At 38.5% G+C, this 24,011-nt stretch overlaps 1 protein-coding gene across 1 annotated transcript in view; it reads right to left on the bottom strand.

Annotated features, from left to right (window-relative positions):
* Positions 1-21,651, bottom strand: part of SUCLA2 (succinate-CoA ligase ADP-forming subunit beta) — a 48,123-nt gene extending 26,472 nt beyond the window's left edge. The window contains exons 1-4 of the mRNA XM_082365562.1: positions 21,513-21,651; positions 14,408-14,588; positions 5,419-5,518; positions 5,034-5,196 (exon numbers count right to left, since the gene is read on the bottom strand). Coding sequence (XP_082221688.1) covers positions 5,034-5,196; positions 5,419-5,518; positions 14,408-14,588; positions 21,513-21,602 — 534 coding nt within the window. The 5' untranslated portion in view covers positions 21,603-21,651. The remainder of the gene's footprint in view (positions 1-5,033; positions 5,197-5,418; positions 5,519-14,407; positions 14,589-21,512) is intronic.
* Between the last annotated feature and the right edge of the window lie 2,360 nt (positions 21,652-24,011).

Here is a 24,011-nt window from a genome sequence, read left to right as displayed (position 1 = left end):
TGGGGAAATGCAAATCAAAACCACAATATTACCTCATACCCATTAGGATAATTTCTGTCAATAATAATAATAATAGTGTTTGTGAGAAAGCGGAGAAAATGGAACTCCTGTACCCTGTTGGTAGAAACGTAAAATAGTGGACTCACTGTAGAGTACAGTATGGAGGTTCCTCAAAAACTTCAATATAGAATTACCATATATGATCCAGCAATCCCACTTCTGGGTATATATCCTAAAAAACTGAAAACAGAACCTCAAATAGGTACTTCCATGCTCATGTTAACTGCAACATTATTCATAATAGCCAAGATGCAGAAGAAACCTGGATGTCCACCAACAGATGAAAGATAAAGAAAATAATGTACATACATACAGTGAAATATTATTCAGCCTTTAAAAGTAAGGAAATCTTGACATATGCTACAACATAGATGAACTTTGAGGACATTATGTTAAGCAAAATAAACCAATCGCAAAAAGACAAATACTGCATGATTCCACTGATATGAGGTATCTAAAATAGTCAAAATCTTAAAAACAGAAAGAATGGTGGTTGCCAGGAGTTGGAGGAAGGGATAAAGGGGAAGGTGTTTTTCAATGGATATAGAGTTTCAGTTTCACAAGATGGAAAATGTCCTTGATCTGTTGTACAACAATATGCACAAAGTTAACATTATTGTACTGTACACATAAAAGCTGTTAAACATAGTAAATTTCAGGGGCTTCCCTGGTGGCACAGTGGTTGGGAGTCCGCCTGCCAATGCAGGGGACACGGGTTCGAGCCCTGGTCTGGGAGGATCCCACATGCCGCGGAGCAACTGGGCCCGTGAGCCACAACTGCTGAGCCTGCGCGTCTGGAACCTGTGCTCCGCAACGGGAGAGGTCGCGACAGTGAGAGGCCCGCGCACCGCGATGAAGAGTGGCCCCCGCTCGCCGCAACTGGAGGGCCCTTGCGCAGAAACGAAGACCCAACACAGCCAAAAATAAATAAATAAACAAATTTATTTTTTAAAAAAAAGATAGTAAATTTCATATTCTATGTTTTGACCACAATTTAAAAAATAAAAACAACTCGACTAGAAACTCAGTGAGCTTTTGTGGTTGCCAATATTCTGTGTATTGTCACATATCAATATGTCAGGAGGGTGACACATCCCTGAAGCAAATAGAAACTTTATGCTTGGGACTCTCCCAGACATTGCCCTATGCATCATCTGTCCATTTTGCTGGTTCTGATTTGTATCCTTTGGCAATAGTAAACCTGTAATCACAAGTATAGTATTTTCCTAAGTTCTGTGAGTCATTCTAGCAAATTATGAAACCTGAGGGGTACTAGGAATTCCCAAACTTGTTGCCAGCTCGTCAGAAGTGAGGGTGACCTGGGGACCCCCAAACTTGAGGCTGATGTCTGAAGTGAGGGCAGTCATGTGGAGGACTGTGTCCTTAACCTGTGAAGTCTGGCTCAGTTCTGGTTACTTGGTGTCAGAACTCACTGCAACAAACACAAAAAAAATTTAATAGAAGAATTCATTGTGCGTTTCTGAGACTAAAGAAGAGAATAATGGCACGCTTAAGTCAAGGGAAATGTTTGAAATTAAAGTCTAATTTTTACTTTCTCTATAAACTTCAAATGAAAAGGTATTCTTCACTTCCTCCCTAGAAAGGCAATTCATAATTATAAGCTTTTACAGAGATCTAAAGAGAGAAGAAAAAACTCAGATTTAAGAAGAATCTATCAACTACTGTCATGCTATTAAAGTAAAATATAGATAAATGAATCTACTGCCATGCTATTGAAGTATAATATAAGTAATCTACAGATAACCCCCAAATACAATTTTATTCAACTGAAAAGGTGGAATCAACAAACTTTTAAAGTATTTGAACATTTTATTCTAGTTCTACTGTCCTTTTCTTTTCATATCTACTGATAAGAGAAGTGAAGAGCCACATAAAAGGCAGCACTACTGGGGGAAAAAAGTTAATATTAAATTCTCACTAAAGTAATGATTAGATCTCCAAGAGTTTGCTATAAGTTAGAGAAAAGTCTAAAGAAAATACATATGAAATAATAAATATATAAAAGAAAGTGAACAAATTCTCTTTGTACTAATTCCCTGACCAACTAGAAAGAAACCCCAAAATTTATAGCCAATTAGTCAGAAGAAAGCTTACATAGGTAAATAAAATAGAGATCAGTTAAAACAATGACTGTAGTTTTGCATATGGTCATGACTGCTGAATAAATTGGTGCTTCTGTTTAAATGATTTGGTTTTAACTTTTAAATTTTAGTAATAAGCTTTCAGAACAATTTAAGTTCTAGCAAAGAACTGTAATTTCAAATAAATTAATAATGCTATTTTCACCTTCTTAACCTAAATTCCTCTTTTCCTGTTGGTCTTGCAAAAGGTTTTGCCTTAAAATGGATTTGAATTTAAAATCATATGACAAAGAGGCCACTTAAAATAAGTATCTCTTTTTAAGGAAATAAAAGTGTGGAAAATAAAATTTGGAATTCTCGCAGCACATTTTATATTTAATCCAAGCAAAGTAAAAACCTGACACAGTTAAACATACCATTCATTTACAGCAGATTGCAATGTTTTACTAGGAAAATAAAGCAGCAAATGTGATTTGTTAAATCAGATTTGTCTCAGCCCAGAAGTTCCCAACAGGTACTGGGCAAATGTTAAGAAATCTGACTTTTAAAAAGTACCAAAACACAGAATAGGAATTTAAATTGATTTTTTTTTGGCACATCAACCCCATGGTACATATCTGCCCAGGCTTCCTGATGCAATACATACAAAGAATACCAGTAGAGTTTATGATTCATCTCCTGAAAACAGATAAGCAACAAAAGCAATTTTTAAAGATCAGTTAAGTCCTGGACTTCCCTGGTGGCGCAGTTGTTAAGAATCCGCCTGCCAATTCAGGGGACACGGGTTCGAGCCCTGATCCGGGAAGATCCCACATGCCACAGAGCAACTAAGCCCGTGTGCCTCAACTACTGAGCCCACGTACCGTAACTACTGAAGCCTGCGCACCTAGAGCCCGTGCTCTGCAACAAGAGAAGCCACCACAATGAGAAGCCCACACACGGCAACAAAGAGTAGCCCCCGCTCACTGCAACTAGAGAAAGCCCGCATACAGCAACCAAGACCCAACGCAGCCAAAAATAAATAAATAAATAGTTTTTTTTAAAAAAAGCCCACATGTTAAAAAAAAAAAAAAAAAAGATCAGTTAAGTCCTAAGCATATGACTTTAATTCAGTCAAAATGGGCTTTTCTTTTTAAATAGCCGACTTATTTTTTGTTGTTTAATAGGAACCTGTCCAGAGGGATTCCCAAAATAGTTCTTTTTACCCCAAAAAGTAATACCAACCAACTCCACATTGGCCTAATATGATAGCATCAAAGCACATTATAATGTCTTTGGCCAGATGGTTCAACTAGTACTATTGAATTTTTAGCATGAATTATTACAACTATGTATTACTTGTGCAAATGAAATAAAAACATTTTTCCTTAATAAGACTCAGAGTTCTCCAAAAATTCAAGTTCTTAAAATGAATTCAAATTTGATCATTTTTCCTAATGCTTTAACATATCTTTAATACAATATATTCACTGTGTTATATTCATATCTTTAATAACACATATTAAGTTTGCTACATTTATTCTAATCAAGATGAGCTACTCTGTGCAATATTACAGGACTCATATCTCAAACTGTCCAGGCACATATACCTTGTTCCTGGCTATAACAGAAAGTAAAAACATTAATAACTAACAAAATGATAGATGTTGATATATAACATCAATGAAAAGGAAAAGAAAATGTAGTGAAAATAAATGAATTTGTAAAAACATAGTTTCTGCAAATATTTGTAATATATAAGGTTATTGTCATGGGATTTCTAAAGTAACTTACAAAACTAAATTCTATCACATCAAGAAACCTACAGAGGTAAAGACATCACTTATGAATAAAACAATGTTCTTTAATCTTATATTCTGAGTGGGTTTTTACTACCATCTAGTGTTATACCTTAAAAAATACTTTCTTATAAAAATTCAAAGTTACAAAAGATATTTTATAATATCACTCAAACATTACAAGAAAACTTAATTAACTGTAAAAAAAATCACAATATGGAAAATAGCTATTTTTTAAAAAGCTGTTTTATATAAGAAAACATTTTCATGACCCCTTAAAATTTTTGTTACATTACTAATTATGTAATTAGTGATGTTCTACATCAAATCCTGACTAGGGCTACCAAATACGTACCCAGCCTGCTTCAAAAGACAAGTTAGTTACTACACAGATTCAGCTAATAAAAGTTAACCAATGCACTCAAAAAGCCAGATAATTACACCATAAAATCACTGTCAATGCCCTTTCCAAGCCCTAGGTCTATGAAGGAATTTTCTCTTCATGTGATGCCTTAAGTTCATTGCTAGCATTCTAAGTTCCATAAAGAGAGCAGAGCAGAATAAGGTTATGCTCCTTAGAAGCATACTGTTTGCTATTGAATGCCATCCTTGAACCTACCAAGTATCAAATCCTCTTGTGAAACAAACCGCGAACTATAAAAAATACGAAGAGGTTGAAAAAGAAAAAGATGAAGCCAGGGATACACATTCTCTTAGCGGTTCCAGGAACTTTCTCTTTGGTTAGAATATCTTACTGTGCTAGAAATTATTTTCTCAGTCTATGGAATCTAAAGGTGAATCAGAAATGATTTAAACTGCTCTTAGCAAATTAACAATTTGGAAATTCTGTGGATTTTATTTCAGCATGGTTTTGCCTACAGTTTTTATTACCACAATATTATAGTATTAAGTTTGATGGCATTAATCATGTTGGTTTTTAAAAATGACATAAAAATATTGTTCCCATGACATATACAAATAGATTATGGACCATACCTTTTTAACCCTTCCCATACAAATAGAAATAATCATCAACTTTTGAAATTGAATGTAATAAGATCATCCTAAATGTATCATGTCTACAATTACTCACTTGAAATGACCTTTCCATTGTAATAGCAAAGTAGTATTCTCTCCTGGGATATCTTCGCTCACAAACCAATACTTGATTGCATATTCTGCCCTTTTCTCCTGTTTGCTTGGTAAACAACTTTCTCCCAATCATCTGTGAGGAAACAGCTTTTGCTTCTTCTGGACTAAAATAAGAAAAAGAACTCAAACTCTTTCCTCCTCCAACTGAGAAAAACAAAAGCACATGACAGCCAAAATCTTATCTCATCTAATATTTAAATCTCAGTATTTTTATCAATTCAATAATAAGGGGCAAAAAATAATAATAATAATAATAAGGGGCATCTTTTACAAATATACATTGTTTTCTTTAATAATGATGTTCGTATGTTTAAAACATAACTTACGAGAAAACTATCTTCACTCCCCCTTTGAGGCCACTTTCAAATGTTCCTTTTCCTCTACCACCAGCTAGAACCTGTGCCTTTATCACAACATCTTTTGAACCTAGAAGAAAAACACTTCTATTAGATACAAAGCACGGAGCAGCATGCAACACACAATATTTTGTTATTAAACATACATATTAAGCAGTGTTATTAAATGTAGTAAAGTCTCATTTACCCACAATGTCAAAAAAGGAGGCATTCCATGTACATAGATTTTCTAGATTAGAACACTAAAACATTCACCACCTAAAGACCCACAAACTTAAAAAAATGAGCCACTCATATTAAGCCATTTCTTAAAGCATACTGAAAATAATTTTACCTTTCCTTGATACTTTAAATATCTAGTACTTTGCAAGGTACTAAAAGTACAAAATTGAGGGTCAAATGTCTTCCTAACAATTTCCTCCCTCTATTGATATGTAAACTTACTACACTATGACAATTTGAGTTATAAATGCTGCTTTGAGTAGAAATGTACCATGACTTTCAGGGAAAGTGCCACTATTGATACCAATTCACATTGTCCCACTAACAGAAAGTCCTGTTAATATACATTCTTGAGCTGTACTGTTGTGAGGAGGACTATCAGGAGTTAAGGTATGTTTATCAAAAGATTCTAGAATGTTACACTTCTAAGTCTTTAAAACATTTTTTAAGAAATACTCTGAATTTTTCTTCTTTAACAGGTAAACTGGTCTCTCTCTTTTCTTCCCCTTTCTAGCATGCTGAAGAAAATTACCAAACTAGCTGTTTAAGCCTAGGTACTACTCTTCATGATCCAAAGCAATGCATCTTAGAGGGGCATTCTGTCTCCCGAGATGGGCAGAAGTTCAAAGCCTCCTCATGTTGCTTCTCATAGTATTTTGCCCATACTAGCAGTGTAACACCAACATTACATTATGAAAAACAATTAACCTTTGATGTCAGGGTTAAGGACATTGTCTTATTCCTTGTATCCCTAGCACAAAGCAGTTCCTGGGATATAACCACCACTCCATAAATGTGTATCTGAATAGGCTAAAGATGGGAATTCTACTACTGGGGAAAGGCCACTCTAATGCGCATATACCAAGCTGAACGAGAGGGCACTCCCACCTGATCAAGGAGGTAACAAATAGTTTGTGATCAAACAAATAAAAAATGACCAAAAGTTAACACTTAAACAATTACTACAAAATGTTTAGAAAATTAATGATATAAATGTGTCCACACTGGAAATGTACACTTAAGTCAGAAGACGGCCCTATGAATCAGTCCAGGCAGTGTTTTTTAAAAAAAAAACCCTCTCATACTCCACATCCATTCAGTCAGGAAATCATAGTGGTTCCACCTTCAAAATGTATCTAGAATCTTGACCACTCTTCATCACCTCCATTTTAGGCCCTGGTCCCAGCCACCATTACATCTCACCTAGATTACCCTTGTCCCCAAAAGAATATTCTCAAAGCAGCAGCCAAAGTGCGCATATAACTCCTCTACTTAAAACCTTGCACTGAATGCCCACTTCACTCAGGGTTAAAGCCAGAGTCCCTACAATGGCCTCAAGGCCCTGTGTAATCCCCCAGCACCGTTGTCCTTTGTATCATGCCCTCTTCTTTGTTCACTCCACACCAGCAACTCTAATCTTCCTGTTCCTGGGCGTGTTCCTCCCTAGGACTTGGCACTGATGCGCCCTCTCTCTCTGAATACTCTTCATCCAGGTATCCGTTTGGGAAAGGTCCTCATTCCCTTCCAGTTTTTCTTTAAGTCTAAATTGTCCATGAGACTTACCCTGATCACCCTACTTAACACTGCATCTGCCCACCCATGACCAATCCCCCTTAGCCCATTTTTTTTCATAGAAGTCATCACCTTCGAACATAACATATAATCTTCCTACGTTTATCATTTTTGTTTTGCTCCCCCACTAAAATATAGACTCCAGGAGGGCAGAATCTTTGTTATGTTCATTGATGTTTGCAAGGTCCTGGGAGGGTTTCTAGTGCATAATATTTTCTGAATGATAAATAAAAGAACATTTAGAAATCAAGAGAATTCTTATGAATCTAGATCTTCCACTGCTCTTGAGAAACACAGAACTGGAAATCCTGGGCCCTGCAACTAGAACTGACCGCAAGTGCCTTGTTTACACAAGACATCATTTCAATTTGCCATAGTCCCCACCATTCCCAAGTGCCACAACTAATACCAGATGAAGATTAGAGAAAGTTTAGAAATTTCCTTAAAAGTAACAATAATTTTCTTACTGAGAAGACAACAGGTAGCCTCAGGAACTATGGCAAATTAGAGAGTTCATGCCCGAACTAAAAGGAGCAGCCACTAGTCATTCTACCTGTTTCTGGTTACCTGTCAAGTCAGTTTTCTAGTACTTCAGCAATATTCATTTATCTCCAAAGAGGATACCTATAATCCAAACAGTGTAAATGTAATGTAAAAATGGACAACAGCTAAACTGGTGCTTTGCTGGGCTAAATTCAAACATTCTTATTAATTAAGCTGGGAACTTAACATACTGAGCTATTAAGTAAGAGTAATGAAGCTCTATTTTTTCAAAAACATTTTATAAGACAGAGGCTCTTCCCCAAAGCGTCAATTTTCTTTTTTTAAGAAAATAAACTCCTTAAGGGCACAGATGATTCTTCAAAAAAGCCCTTCACGGGGACTTCCCTGGTGGTCCACCCTGGCCAGGGAACCAGATCCCGCATGCATGCCGCAACTAAGAGTTCACATGCCATAACTAAGAAGTCCATGTGCTGCAACTAAGACCTGACACAGCCTAAATAAATAAATAAATAAATAAATAAATTTTTTTTTTAAATAAAATAAAAAAGACCTTCACAACAAAAGAAAAACAAAAACAAAAACAAAAAAGTAATGACATACAATCTCATCAACTATCAAGACAGGAAGAAGAATTAGAAGATAAATCTGAGGACAACTGACTGAAACAAAGATTTTATTCAATTCCATTAATTCAGTCAACAGTTGCATCTACATACCGGACACTGTGCTGGAGTTGTAGATATAACAATGAGCAAATCAGTCTTGCTAGATTTGGCCCTTTGCTCTAGCCAGACAAGATCGTTTATGGATCCCAAGATTGTCTTTAAAATATATTCACCATCCCTCCTAGCTTTAGTCATTCACAAACGTTGTAAGCATTCCTCATTTACAGTCATCTAATAAAACAATGGAAAAAGGAAAAAGAAGGCAAAGTCCTACTGTATGCCATTAGAAATCTCCCTCTGGGCTGACATTCATTAATTGACACCCTCTGCATGTTTATTCACCCAGAGAGAAATTCTACGTTAACTATACTAGAATCCAAACTATATTTCCACAGTCAATAGGGAAATCATGAGAACTCTGCCAAATGCCTTACTGAAATCATATTTTCTTGTTAACTACAAGAAGGAGGTGGGAATCTGCTCTTAGAACTGACCCTAAATTATAACTACTTCATTTCTCTGTGCTTAACAACCATCCCTTTGATAATCCATTCCAGAAACTTCTCCATGATCTTCCAGCTCATCAACCTTCATTTGTGGACTCATACAGTATTTTAAAATATTGGAATTAAATTTCTTTCTAACCATTCTTCCATCCCTAACTTCAGTTATTCACAACAGGTAAAACTTGCCTCCAGGACAGTGTTTTCCAACTTTTATCACACCATGACACACACAGAAAATGACAGAATTTGTAGGGAATACTGGGGAAAGAGGTCAGAGCTATTTTGGGAGGAGTTACCAGCTATAGGGCTAAGTGGCCCCAGTCCCCATGTTAACTCAGCTTCTCTTGCCACCCACAAAGACAAGCAATAGTTTGTCACACCTGTAATGCATTTATGCCCTAGTATATTGCTTGATGAGGTAAGACTTTTTAAATAACTGGGAATTAACATTTTATGAATTTTGCAGTAACTGAGAAGCAAAAATTAGCCAAAGTCAGCACTGGGAATTGCTAGCTAGATGGAAAGAACCAGGTGTATTTCTAGGGCACCTCATATCACACCCTGTGCAATTATATCCCATAATCAATATCTTCTGATATTAATGACTCACCACAAAAAAAAAACTGTCTCAACATCCTCAAAGTAGTTAGGAAATACATCTTTTAAAAAGTAGTATTTCTGCTCCTCTAGATTTAAAGGTCCTTATTAGTCACTAATCCCACTCCCATACTGCAATCATCATTTGCAGCCTTCTTTGACAAAGACACACTTTCCTTCTGTTCCAAGGAGCTGAAAATCAGAGCTGCCTACCTGCTCCTTACTACTTGTAAGTCCTGGTTCCAGAGAACTTGCCAGAAATACTCACAGTTACAGTATATCCTATACATATTAACTATTCCTTCTTCTACAGCTAAAAATCATTAAATATTTTTACAATGAGTAAAGAAATCAAGAGACTGGCATCTGAATAAATTCTACTCGTTTTATGAAAAAGTCTGTACACAAATTATTTTTTTCTGACAAAATAGTAAAATTTGACTAAATGAGAAAACATATGGAACACTAATTAAGAAAACCAATTATAATAATTTGGAAATAGAAAAAGAAATACTAGCTTTCACTGACTTCATTAAATCAGGCCCTTTAATCAGTGGTATGGAAAACACTTAATGCCTTCAGCATTATTAAGAAGGAAAGAACTGGTAAACAAAACATGCATCACTCAAGAGATTAAACTAACAAAATTAAAAGAACAAAGTCAAGGGTCATCCTTAAGGATAGAAGGGTAGGATAAGAAAACCTTACACTTTCTCAATTACATTTCCAAATTTTCCTTCTCACTTAGCTGGGTCTTCTTTAGAAATTAACATGTAGGTCATATATATAAGATTGAATCTCAAGAAGGTAGTTAATAAAGTGCCTTTGCAAGAAATACTACAGAAATACAATCACAAGTTTTCTTTAAGCCTTGACCCTTAAGAGCCTCTAACATACATGGCATTTTAAAGGTTAAAATGAGGTTCATCTTTTACCATGGACAAGTTCAAACTACAAGTCACCAATAATTAACAAAAATTTCAGCAAAAGTAGTACGAATTTACATAAGGCTTTTGCTGAATAAAAAGAAGCTTGCTTGTAATCTGAATAAAAAGAATTGTTCTAAGCTTTCGACAAAATTCAACACCCATTTATGAAAAAAACCCTCCAGAAAGTAGGCATAGAGGGAACTTACCTCAACATAGTAAAGGCCATATATGACAAACCCACAGCCAACATCATTCTCAATGGTGAAAAACTGAAACCATTTCCTCTAAGATCAGGAACAAGAAAAGGCTGTCCACTCCCACCACTATTGTTCAACATAGTTTTGGAAGTTTTAACCACAGCAGTCAGAGAAGAAAAAGAAATAAAAGGAATCCAAATCAGAAAAGGAGAAGTAAAGCTGTCACTGTTTGCATATGACATGATACTATACATAGAGAATCCTAAAGATGCTACCAGAAAACTACTAGAGCTAATCAATGAATTTGGTAAAGTAGCAGGATACAAAATTAATGCCCAGAAATCTCTTGCATTCCTATATACTAATGACGAAAAATCTGAAAGAGAAATTAAGGAAACACTCCCATTTACCACTGCAACAAAAAGAAAAAAATACCTAGGAATAAACCTACCTAAGGAGACAAAAGACCTGTATGCAGAGAACTATAAGACACTGATGAAAGAAATTAAAGATGATACCAACAGATGGAAAGATATACCATGTTCTTGGATTGGAAGAATCAACATTGTGAAAATGAGTATACTACCCAAAGCAATCTACAGATTCAATGCAATCCCTATCAAACTACCACTGACATTTTTCACAGAACTAGAACAAAAAATTTCACAATTTGTATGGAAACACAAAAGACCCCGAATAGCCAAAGCAATCTTGAGAAAGAAAAACAGAGCTGGAGGAATCAGGCTCCCGGACTTCAGACTATACTACAAAGCTACAGTAATCAAGATAGTATGGTACTGGCACAAAAACAGAAATATAGATCAATGGAACAGGATAGAAAGCCCGGAGATAAACCCACACACACACGGTCACCTTATCTTTGATAAAGGAGGCAAGAATATACAATGGAGAAAAAACAGCCTCTTCAGTAAGTGGTGCTGGGAAAACTGGACAGCTACGTGTAAAAGAATGAAATTAGAACGCTCCCTGACACCATACACAAAAATAAACTCAATATGGATTAAAGACCTAAATATAAGGCCAGACACTATCAAACTCTTAGAGGAAAACATAGGCAGAACACTCTATGACATAAATCAGAGCAAGATCCTTTTTGACCCACCTCCTAGAGAAATGGAAATAAAAACAAAAATAAACAAATGAGACCTAATGAAACTTAAAATCTTTTAAACAGCAAAGGAAAACATAAACAAGACAAAAAGACAACCCTCAAAATGGGAGAAAATATTTGCAAATGAATCAACTGACAAAGGATTAATCTCCAAAATTTACAAGCAGCTCAATATCAAAAAACAAACAACCCAATCCAAAAATGGGCAGAAGACCTAAATAGACATTTCTCCAAATAAGATATACAGATTGCCAACAAACACATGAAAGGATGCTCAACATCACTAATCATTAGAGAAATGCAAATCAAAACTACAATGAGGTATCACCTCACACCGGTCAGAATGGCCATCATCAAAAAATCTAGAAACAGTAAATGCTGGCGAGGGTGTGGAGAAAAGGGAACCCTCTTGCACTGTTGGTGGGAATGTAAATTGATACAGCCACTATGGAGAAGAGTATGCAGGTTCCTTAGAAAAGTAAAAACAGAACTACCATATGACCCAGCAATCCCACTACTGGGCATATACCCTGAGAAAACCATAATTCAGAAAGAGTGATGTACCACAATGTTCACTGCAGCACTACTTAAATAGCCAGGACATGGAAGCAACCTAAGTGTCCATTGACACTTAGATGAATGGATAAAGAAGATGTGGCACATATATACAATGGAATATTACTCAGCCATAAAAAGAAACAAAATTGAGTTATTTGTAGTGAGGTGGATGGACCTAGAGACTGTCATACAGAGTGAAGTAAGTCAGAAAGAGAAAAACAAATACTGTATGCTAACACATATTTATGGAATCTAAAACAAAAAAATGATTCTGAAGAACCTAGCGGCAGGACAGGAATACAGATGCAGATGTAGAGAATGGACTTGAGGACACGGGGAGGGGGAAGGGTAAGCTGGGATGAAGTGAGAGAGTGGCATGGACATATATACACTACCAAATGTAAAATAGATAGCTAGTGGGAAGCAGCTGCATAGCACAGGGGGATCAGCTCGGTGCTTTGTGACCACCTACAGGGGTGGGATAGGGAGAATGGGAGGGAGACACAAGAGGGAGGAGATATGGGGATATATGTATATGTATAGCTGATTCACTTTGTTATAAGGCAGAAACTAACACACCATTGTAAAGCAATTATACTCCAATAAAGATGTTAAATAAATAAATAAAGTAAGTAAGTAAGTATGCATATGCCCTTCAAGCCAGCAGTTTCACTCCTGGGATTTTGTACTAAATAAATAAAACCATCAGTCCTTAAAAAAAAAAATTGTTTCTCTGATTAACAATAAACAAAACTGTAAATTAAAAATCATGCTTCCTTGACATATATACACTACCAAATGTAAAACAGATAGCTAGTGGGAAGCAGCTGCATCACACAGGGAGATCAGCTCGGTGCTTTGTGACCACCTAGAGGGGTGGGATAGGGAGGGTGGGAGGGAGACGCAAGAGGGAGGGGATATGGCGATATATGTATACGTATAGCTGATTCACTTTGTTATACAGCAGAAACTAACACAACATTGTAAAGCAATTATACTCCAATAAAGATGTTTAAAAAAAAAAAATCATGCTTCCAAGTCAAGGAAATCAAGGCTACCTCATTCAAAAACATATCATATAATATATGACAACTTTCTGATCTTCTACATGCCTCACTTTTGAAAGAAAAACCCATTCTAGAAACAAATAAGTACAAATAGAGATGAAGACTTTTACAATTTCAAACAGTTTAAAATGTTCCACATCTTTCTCGAAAAACTAATAAAAGCAAAGTCTCCACCAAAGCACATTTAAAGCCATATTAATCAAATGTACATACAAAGGAGATTAATTATGGTAATCTACATAAAATTGGTGGGATTTTAAATACTACTACTAAGAAAATGCAGTGTATAGCTATTACATTACTCATTATCATGTTCTCTTATTAAATCCTTAAAAATATAATGTGAAGCATACTTTCCAAACTCAACATTTATTTTTTAATTAAGAGATTAATATAAATTCAAATTAACAAAACCTATTAAGGTTTCTGTTATCAATAAAATAATCTACTAATAAACATAGGCAACTATTTAATTCATTTAACGATATTAATATTTATTGATTACCTAAGTGTCAGGCCCTCTTCTAAGAGATTGGGATATATCAGTGAACAAAATAAGACAAAGAAACCCTGCTCTTATAGAGCTTACATTCTAATGCTCAACTTCTTTTTTCCCCCTTCTGGCTCTCTATTTTTCATGTCCAAAAAAAAGGACAGGAGAAATACTGGACCTCTCTTTACAATCGCATAAACAGGTAAGATTTTCCGTCACCATTTCCCTGAAGAATCATCACAGCCAGAATTTTCTTCCCCATAGTTATAACTAAAAACAGGACTTCAGCTTCCTGAAGCTTTGATTCTTAAGTTATCAGCACTATGGGAGCACAGAATAATCTCATAATAATTTTAGGATGCCAACAATCGTAAGTTCCACCTTCTCTTTTATATTAATAAAACTTATTTTTTAAATACAAAATAAAAGCCAAAAGTTGTTATTAAACCAAAAGTAAAGTTCATATCTTATCAAAGATCCCATGTCGAGATGGCATAAGTTTTTCTTAATTTAGTACCTAATTTTTTGGCAATTGCATAAGCCTCATCTGGTGACTTAGCCACGTGTCCTTTGGGAATGGAGACGCCAGCTTCTTGCAACAATTCCATACTCAGGTATTCATGTAGTGAGAGATTCCTTTGCTGTTGCTGCTGTATTTGGAGTCCATGGTTGTTAAATAATCCAGAACTTCCCAGAACCTAGAGAAATTGGGGACATATTTATACAGAGAGTGATTTAGCAGTAATTCTTGGTAAAAACACCTTCTCAAAATACTTTATTTAGAGTACTCCGTTCTTCAAAACTATAACAAAATTATTAAGACATCAAAATATAATACTCAGAGTAAATTACAACACAAAACTAAGAGCTAATCTACTAGCTAATATCAAATGTTACCGTTGTAGTTTTAACTATTTCCTCATCACCTCTAGTCCTTATCTTTTGAGCTTTACTACCATATCTCTAATGATCTACAGAGCATTTCTACCTCAATGTCAAATTTTGCAGATCTAAAACCAATCTCCTATTTCCACCAAATCAAAAAACCTTCCCATCTTTCTTCTCTCCACCATTCCTCCGGCACCTAACAAATTGCCTGACACTAGAGATAACTGAATGATCTGGTACCATTAAGCTTTCGTGCATTCAAAGCTCAAACCCCTACTTCATCTGTAGTGCACATTGTGGTGTGCTGCCCAGATCCTCCCTTGGGACCAAGGCATTCATAGCTCAGCTGCTGGGAGTGTTGGCAGCTGACAGGTCTCAGCTGAGTCCCCTCACTGGAGCCTCCCTGCCTTAAGTCATACCTCCTTTCCCACTGTCAGCCTGCAGCCAATGACTGGCCAATGAGGGTTAAGGGAAGGATGTAAAAACCTGGCACCCGGGCTTCCCTGGTGGCACAGTGGTTGAGAATCTGCCTGCCAATGCAGGGGACACGGGTTCGAGCCCTGGTCTGGGAAGATCCCACATGCCACGGAGCAACTGGGCCCGTGAGCCACAATTACTGAGCCTGCGCATCTGGAGACTGTGCTCCACAACAAGAGAGGCCGCGATGGTGAGAGGCCCGCGCACCGCGATGAAGAGTGGTCCGCACTTGCCGCAACTAGAGAAAGCCCTCGCACAGAAACTAAGACTCAACACAGTCATAAATAAATAAATAAATAAATAAAAGAACGTGAATTTCTTTAAAAAAAAAAAAACCTGGCACCTCACCCCAATTTGGGACAATTCAGGACCATCCTAGCTGCAGACCTCCCATAGGAAGAGCAGAGGTCCCCAATGCACGGCACCACAGTTCTATGACTCCCTCTATTCAGTCCTCCTTCCTTCACTCTCCCGCAGGTGCCGCAGGTGTTGATCCAGAGATCACTTTCTAGTAAACTTCCTCCATGAAACTCTCCATCTAATAGTCTGCAAATTACAGCTCAGAGAACCAATCTGCAACATCATCATCTTTAATGCATTCCTTCTAAATGATTCCTTTAACTGGTGTCTCCTTTACAAACCCAGTTCAGGCGTATGTCCTTCACAACTGGACTGCGAAAGCTTCCAAGAAAGAAATGCCCTACAAACTTCCCTTTTTCAATCTACGTAGAACATTCATTCATTCAAAAACTTACTGAGCACCTAGACACTGGAAATAGTGAGGCGAACCCAACAAAACCCTTGCACCTAAAGCTTACAATCTAGCGTGTATTTGTGTGTCGGGGGTAGGGGGAGGCACAGACAATAAACAAAATACATCAAACAGTAGCAATAAGAGTAAGGAGATAGAAAATAAAAAATAAGAAGTGCTATTTTATACAGCTGGAGGAGTTTTCGCCACTAAAATATCCCTCAGTAGAGCTGAGTAAGAATTATTTTTTCAAAAAGAAATAAGTAGGAAACAGAAATAAGATGTCCCTCTACCAGCTGAATAAGTCACTGCTGAAAGACAAAGGAGTATGAGAGCTGTCAGCCACCGGTGGCAAGGCCACAACAATGAGAACTATTGAAGGAAGGATGCAAACAGAAAGATCTCCAGCATCTATGGTCCCAAAGCTCCACTAAGTTAGAGCCTAGTCTTAGCCCATCATTAACAACACACAGAAACACCTCCCTCCCTTTTTTTCAAACTCCTCAATCCTATCAACTTCATTTGGCAATATGTAGAACAAATTAAGTGCTATGAAAGCCTTGGAAAACTGCACTGGAATCACACATTTAAGTGTTATCCACCCATACATTCCCATTATCCCCACACAGAATACAGAATACTGAAACATCATACATACGAAACAGTATCATAAGAACTGAATTGAAAGAAATCTTACAGAAAACAGTCTGATTCTTAAAGAGAAAAGTCTGCATCAAAATTACCTGGGAATGCCTCTAAAAGTGCAGATTCCAGGGTCCCCCTTTCATCTACAAAATCAGAGCCTCTGGACTGGGCCACAAGAAATCTGCACTTGTAAAAAGTTATTCAGCTGATTCTTAAGCACGCTACAGTTTGAGAACCACTAGTCTAACAAATCAATCACATAGAATAGCAAGCTATTTCTGATTCATCTGGTAAGCTAAAATCCTGGCTCACATTTCTCTTGGATAGCTCAATTCCCTGATTTAGTTTCACTTTAATATTAAAAACCAACAACTTCCCAAACTTCAGTATACATCTACCTTGCGAAATCCCATTCCTGGGTATATACTCAACAGAAATGAGTGCTTAGTCTACCAAAAGGCATATATAAGAATGCTCATAGCAGGCTTATTCATAATAGACAAAAAAATGGAAATGACCCAATTGCCCATCAATAGAAGAATGGGTAAATTGTAGTATATTAATATAATAGAATACTACAGAGCAAAAAAGAAGAAACCTACTGCTCACAAAACAATGGATTAATCTCACAAATATAATTTTAAGGGAAAGAAGACAGACACAAGAATACATACTTATGTGATTTCTTTTTATATAGTTCGGACCCAGTCAGAATTAACATACAGTGATGGAAGTCAGAGTAAGTGGTTACCTTCTGTTGGTGAGTATTGGTAAAGAGAGTGCCTTCTGAGGGCTAAAAACATTGTATGTATATCTTGATCTGAATGGTGGCTACACAGATGGACACATACATAAAAATTAATCTAGCTGAAGTTGTACATAAATTACGCACTTTGCTGTACATAAACTGTACCTCAAAATAATAAAAATAAGGGGGAAAGGGGGAGTACCTAGCATAAGCTTGGCGAAAATATTAATACACTGAAACATTTTTGAATGCCTATATACCAGACACTGTACCAGGAACACATAAAGAATGAGGCCAACCACAGAGTTCACAGATGTATAAATAAACAGCTGCAACACATATAAGAGCAATCACAGTCACTAGGTGGCACCTAATTAGCTGGACAGACCAGAAAAAAATACCATAGAGGCCTGATCCTAGTTTAAAAAAAACAAAAAAATCTACCATTTATAGAGGACACTTTGGGGACAACTGGGGAAATATGAATCTGACTTATACACTAGATATAAGTATTTCAGCAATTTTAAATTTCCTAAGTATGATAACTATATTGTGGTTATTTAGGAGAATGTCCTTATTCTTAAGAGACATACACTGAAACATCTAAGGGTGAAGAAGTGCCATGATACCTGCAACTTACTCTCAAATGGTTCAGCAAAAATAAATGAATATAATTTGTACATACATACATATGTATATAAATTATATGACTGCATATCATATAATTTTTTTAAAGATAAAGCAAATGTGGTATAAAGTTAAATGTAGGTGAAGGCAATATGGGTGTTCAATGTACTGGTTGGAACATACCTATCAGTTTGAAATTTTTCAAAAAAGGCTGAGGATAAATCCATGATGCAAAACTCTAAGTATATTTTTATGGTTTCTTTCAAATATCTACATCTATTTTCAAATATCTTTATTTACAAAGAATTAGTAGTACTCATAAGGTATTGCTGATAGCTTTTTATACCACTTTAAACTTTTTTTTAAATATCTGAAATATTTTGATAATCCTTTCCTTGCACCACTAGAAGTTGTAACTTGAAATATCATCAGCTGTGAATTATGTTGGTAATACAAATCACTGCATAATCACAAAGATTCCCATATTTAAGTATTTTTCTTTCCTGATATTATCACTTAGAAGATTCCTACTGCCAAAAGGCCACAAATTCCTGGCCAAATTCCTACCCCACCACCTATCCAATCACATACCTAGTTTAAATAATACTTAGTCAAAAGTGGAAAAATGTAGTTACTGGGGAGTATGATTCACAACAAACAAGAAGATACCTTAAATTATTTAACCTGATCTATTTTTACCAAATATACACTGGACAAAAGATACAGAGAAACTAGAAAAGGGTCAGAGAACTAAACAAAATGTTTAAGAGAATTTGCTAAACTCAGTGGGTGACCGTGAACAAGATTCCTTAGGCCCTGCACCTCTATGTCCCCATGTACAAAAGCAAGAGGTTAGACCCAATTTTCACTGCAGCACCATTTACAATAGCCAAGACGTGGAAGCAACCTAAATGTCCATCTAAAGACGAATGGATAAAGAAGATGTGGTACACATATACAATGAAATACTACTCAGCCATAAAAAAGAATGAAATAATGCCATTTGCAGCAACATGGATGGACCTAAAGATTATCATACTAAGTGAAGTCAGACAGAGAGAGACAAATACCATATCATATCACTTACATGTGGAATCTAAAAAAAAAAATTTGATACAAATGAACTTATTTACAAAACAGAAACAGACTCACAGACACAGAAAACAAACTTATGGTTACCAAAGGGGAAACGTTGTGGGGGGGGAGGTGGAGGGATAAATTAGGAGATTGGGATTGACATATACACACTACTATATATAAAATAGATAATCAAGAAGGACCTACTGTATAGCACAGGGAACTCTACTCAATATTCTGTAATAACTTGTATGGGAAGAGAGTTTGTAAAAGAATGGATATATGTATAACTGAATCACTTAGCTGTACACCTTAAACTAACACAACACTGTAAATTAACTATACTCCAATATAAAATAAAAATTAAATTAAAAAAAAAAAAAGCAAGGGGTTAGACTAAGGTGATTCCAAACTCTAAAGCTATATTACTTAATGTGAGGGTGGAAGAGAAGGTGCTTAAGACAATATATTAGGCATCTCTATATGGAGAGATAAAGACTTTTAAAGGAATTTCCAAAAGTATAAAGACAATGTTTAGAATGGAAACATATTTGTTCACCAAAGTCTCATTTTCTAAAAACTAGACAGCCCCCTTTAAGACCCATAAGACGGAAGTTCAAGGCCAAAAAAGAATCACTTCTCCTATTAGGAAGCAAACTCACAGAATTCACTAGGTTGAAAGTATGAATAGCTTTAAAAAGAAAAAAAAAAAAGTCTAAATCAATTCATTTATGGCATGTCTGAGGTTACTTCAGAACACAACCTAAAGTTCTGGAATTGACTTAGGAAGCTAATCATGCCCTTCCACAAGTTTATCAGTGTCAATGTTGGAAAGAATTGTTTAATTCTTATGCTCTAGGAAAAACCGTAGAGCAGATTCAAGTACACAGGTTTTGGAGCCAGACACTTCTGGAATTAAGCCTCAGCTCTGACCTCACCTGCTTGGTGACCTAGACCAAATTACTCGTTGTCTTAGCCAAAGTTTCTCCATCAATGATGCTGAAATTAATGACTGACTTACAGTGTTGCTGAAAAGCCTACTGAGAGATTACATGTAAAATGCTTGGCACAGTTCCTGGCCTACAATAAATGCTCCAACTGAGCCCTCCTACAACCAAGTCCCCTTACTGAACTTATAATTAATCTCTCTACCCAAAAGCTTATTCCTTTTCTTGTCCCCTCCAACTTCAATCCTGTGCTAACTGAACACTAATCAACCAGAGTCAGATGACTAAAATTGCTGTGTTGATAACATCATTAACGCACTAAAATTGCTATTGCAGATACCATCATTAAAGTACAAACTCAGGTTGTTTCTCCAGGGCAAGATGAGCTAATAGGCCCCCAAGCCATGGACCATTTGGCCAGAGAACCATGAACAGGAGACAACCTGACCCTCTGAAACTGGAATTAAGAAGTGTCACAGAAATTACACAAGCCAATGATTAATCCCAGCTTCTTTGTTCTTCCCCTTTAAAAACAACTCCTAACTTAAAGACCAAGTTGTAGTGGATTTGTGACTTGTCTCACACTCCCTTGCTTGGCGCCCTGCAAATAAACGCTTACTTTGCTGCAAACAACCCCTGACAGTTTGGCTTTCTGTGCCACGGGCACACAAGCCCTTGCTCCGTTACTTACACACACACACACACATACACACACCCTGCGTCTATTATACACACACACACACCCTGCGTCTATTATACACACACACACACCCTGCGTCTATTACACGCACACACCCTGCCGTCTATTATACTATATTCTATGCAAAAATGAAGTGATCCAAAAGACTATCTTATTTCCCCAGTTGGTAAGCTGGTAAACATCATCGCATTACCGCTGTTAAACAGAACAGTACACCACTACCTGGGGGAAATGGGAAACTTCCCGGCCTCGTCCCAGAAAAGGCCAGTCAGCAAGCACGGCTGGTTCTGTGAAGCCACTCCTACGTGTGACAGCTTCCAAGGGACGCAAAAGTACATCTGAAGGGCATTTTCCCCCTCCCCAAAGAGGGGCCGCGGAAGCCTCGGCCCACCGCGCCGGACGCCGGAGCAGCAGGAGCAAGCGTCCGGCCGCCGCCTCTCCACACGGAGCCCACTCTGGCTCCCCGCCGCCCCCTCAGTAACTGGGTGAGCAGCCCTCGCCAAAATGCTGGAGCTCCTCGCAGACTTAAGCCTGGAACAGAAAGGCGTAAACACGAGCCCGCTCGCAGTCCTGGCGGGCAGCACTCCCGGGCAAGCAGCCCGCCGACCCGGCGGGGCACCCCCTGTTACCCAATGTCACCGACTGCGGGGTGACCCCGAGCCGGTCCCCGGATCCCCTCACACCTCGCCCACAGGAGCCAGTCCCCCACCTCGCCCTTTCTCCTGCCGACCCTCAAAGCGAGAGCAGGCTGGGCCGCAATACCTGGGCGGCGGCCCGCAGCGCCGTCCGGGGCCGGTGGCTCCTAAGGGTGGCGGCAGCCAACAGCCGGCTGTAAAACATGGGGGCCGCCATTTCTGAGTCCGACTCTGGGCGCCGCGCGCAGGCGCAGAAAGCTCTAGGGGCTGGCGACGCAGCGGCTCCTGACACGCGGACCGCCCCTGGCCCCGCCCATGGGGCGGAGTCTCGGGTTAACTCTGCTGTGGCGGCTCGCCCCGGGCTGGCAAAGCAGGAATTGCTCCTGAGAAGCTGGGCTTGGCGGGCGTGGAGCAAACTTTGACCTTTGTGTCTGTTCACCGCAGCCTCAATATACGACCTTCGGCCATCGCTCAGCAACCTGAAGTTTTCCTAGCGAAATGTAATAGAGAGACGACCAGCGCCACCACCTGTGTGATCTTAAGTTTTCTGAGCCTCAGGTGCCTCATCTCTTTAAGATGGGGTTCATTCAGAAAATAAGAACTGTTTGTCTGTTTTGTGCCAAACACTGCAGGTGAGCTTTGGGATACAGCAGTGAGTAAAACAGCGCGGTTCTGCCCTCTAAGAAGATGCTCAGCCGCTGGTTACTGAGAACTGTTGCCGGGAGACAGCCTCTCAGATAGCTCTGAGGAACTGCTCCAAAAAGGTAAGGGAGGAGCCAGGTTGTACAGGAGTTTTTTGCTGGGGAAAAAAAAACATGCAGTCGAACATAAAAGGATCACTGCTAATCACAAAGAGCAGACATCTCAAGTTAATGATTTTAGTGCCCTTCTAGGTATGGGAAGATGCAAGGATCTGGGTTCATTGAAATTATTCCTCAGAAATGCATCTTAACTAACTAGGACCAGTATCCAGAGCACAGAATGCTTCCTGTTTTTCTCCATCCTGAATTCCCCTCGGGGCACACCCAGGAGAGGAGGTGTGTGTGTCTGGGGCTCCGGTGGCTGATGATGGCTTGATCCTTGGGTAAGTGGAATGGGGGGCAACATTCGCTGTCCACATTACCAACCCAGAGGATGTATCAGAATCACCTGGGAAGCTTTTTTTAAAAAATACTTTCGGGCTTCCCTGGTGGTGCAGTGGTTGAGAATCTGCCTGCTAATGCAGGGGACACGGGTTCGAGCCCTGGTCTGGGAGGATCCCACATGCCGCGGAGCAACTGGGCCCGTGAGCCACGACTACTGAGCCTGCGCATCTGGAGCCTGTGCCCCGCAACAAGAGAGGCCGCAACAGTGAGAGGACCGCGCACCGCAATGAAGAGTGGCCCCCGCTTGCCGCAACTAGAGAAAGCCCTCGCACAGAAACGAAGACCCAACACAGCCAAAAATAAATAAATTTAAAAAAAAATACTTTCACCAGAACCCATCTAAGGAGTGGAGTCAGGGCATCTGTATTTCTTAGAGTTCTGCAGGTGAATCACATGCACACATTGTGCATGGAAAACCCTGAGATGACATGTGCCCCACCAAAGAGTTGACCACTGGACAAAGGACTGGGTGCCTATTCTGCTCTGAACAGCGAGCTTTAAAACGTGTCAGAGCGATTTCTGTGGGCAAGATCTTAACCTAAGAGTAAGTGGGCGTTGCTGACAGACATTAGCCAGGCTCTGGCACCTACCTCTGATGCACAGTGACCCGATCCACAGAACAGCACTGTGCAAAGAAAAAGTGAATTTAAAACAAGCAGCCTATTGAATTAGGGAATGGAAAGGAGCTTTTTGCATCCCCCCTTCCCCCCCACCCAAATCTCTTAAGTTCTTAAAGGTAGGACTGTCTTAAAGACTTTATTGTTTCATTGACACTCATGCGGGGACTGACCTCAAGGCTCCTTTCATCACTAATTGATATTTTGTGCAGTTAGAAACAGGAAGAGGGGGAACAGACATTAGCAGTTCAGATGTCTCTTGCTCCACCTTTCTACTGCCCAATCTAACCAATCAAATAAAATCTGGATAGTGTCCCAAAACGCAGCATTGAGACCTACCAGTTTCTGTTAGGAACAGCTATCCCATCACATACGAATAGAGCTTATACTTATTTTCAAGCCAGCTCTTTTTAATTGTCAGTAGTTGAGCTACAAGTACCACCAACCGTCTGAGTCCAAGGCCAGTTATTTAAAGGGCACCTGGGTAAACCCAGAATAAGTCAGCATACTAAAATAAGATGTAATGCGATCGCCCGGCTAGGATCCTGACTGGGTTAACTTTGCTTCACAAGCTTCAAGTCGGTCATAGGTGATTCATTAAAGGAAACATCTCCACTGCCATGCCCTCTGCAATACTGGCTCAAAAACAAGAACAGCGGCAGCAGAAGTAGGGAATAGCAGCAGGACTGAGAAAGAGCACATGCAGGTCCCATGGGCCCCAGCTCCTTTGGAAGCGTAGGCAAGGAGGTGGGAGCAAACTCGTCCCACAGCATTTCTTGGCTGTGCTCAGAGCTCTGTACCTCTAGATAGGTAGGTAAAATGATGCTGGGAGTCGTACCTGCTAAGTGCTTCACCACTACACAA

Source organism: Balaenoptera borealis (assembly GCF_965194805.1).
Source record: "Balaenoptera borealis genome assembly, chromosome: 18".
Lineage (NCBI taxonomy): Eukaryota > Metazoa > Chordata > Mammalia > Artiodactyla > Balaenopteridae > Balaenoptera > Balaenoptera borealis.
This window is presented reverse-complemented; position numbering and strand designations above follow the sequence as displayed.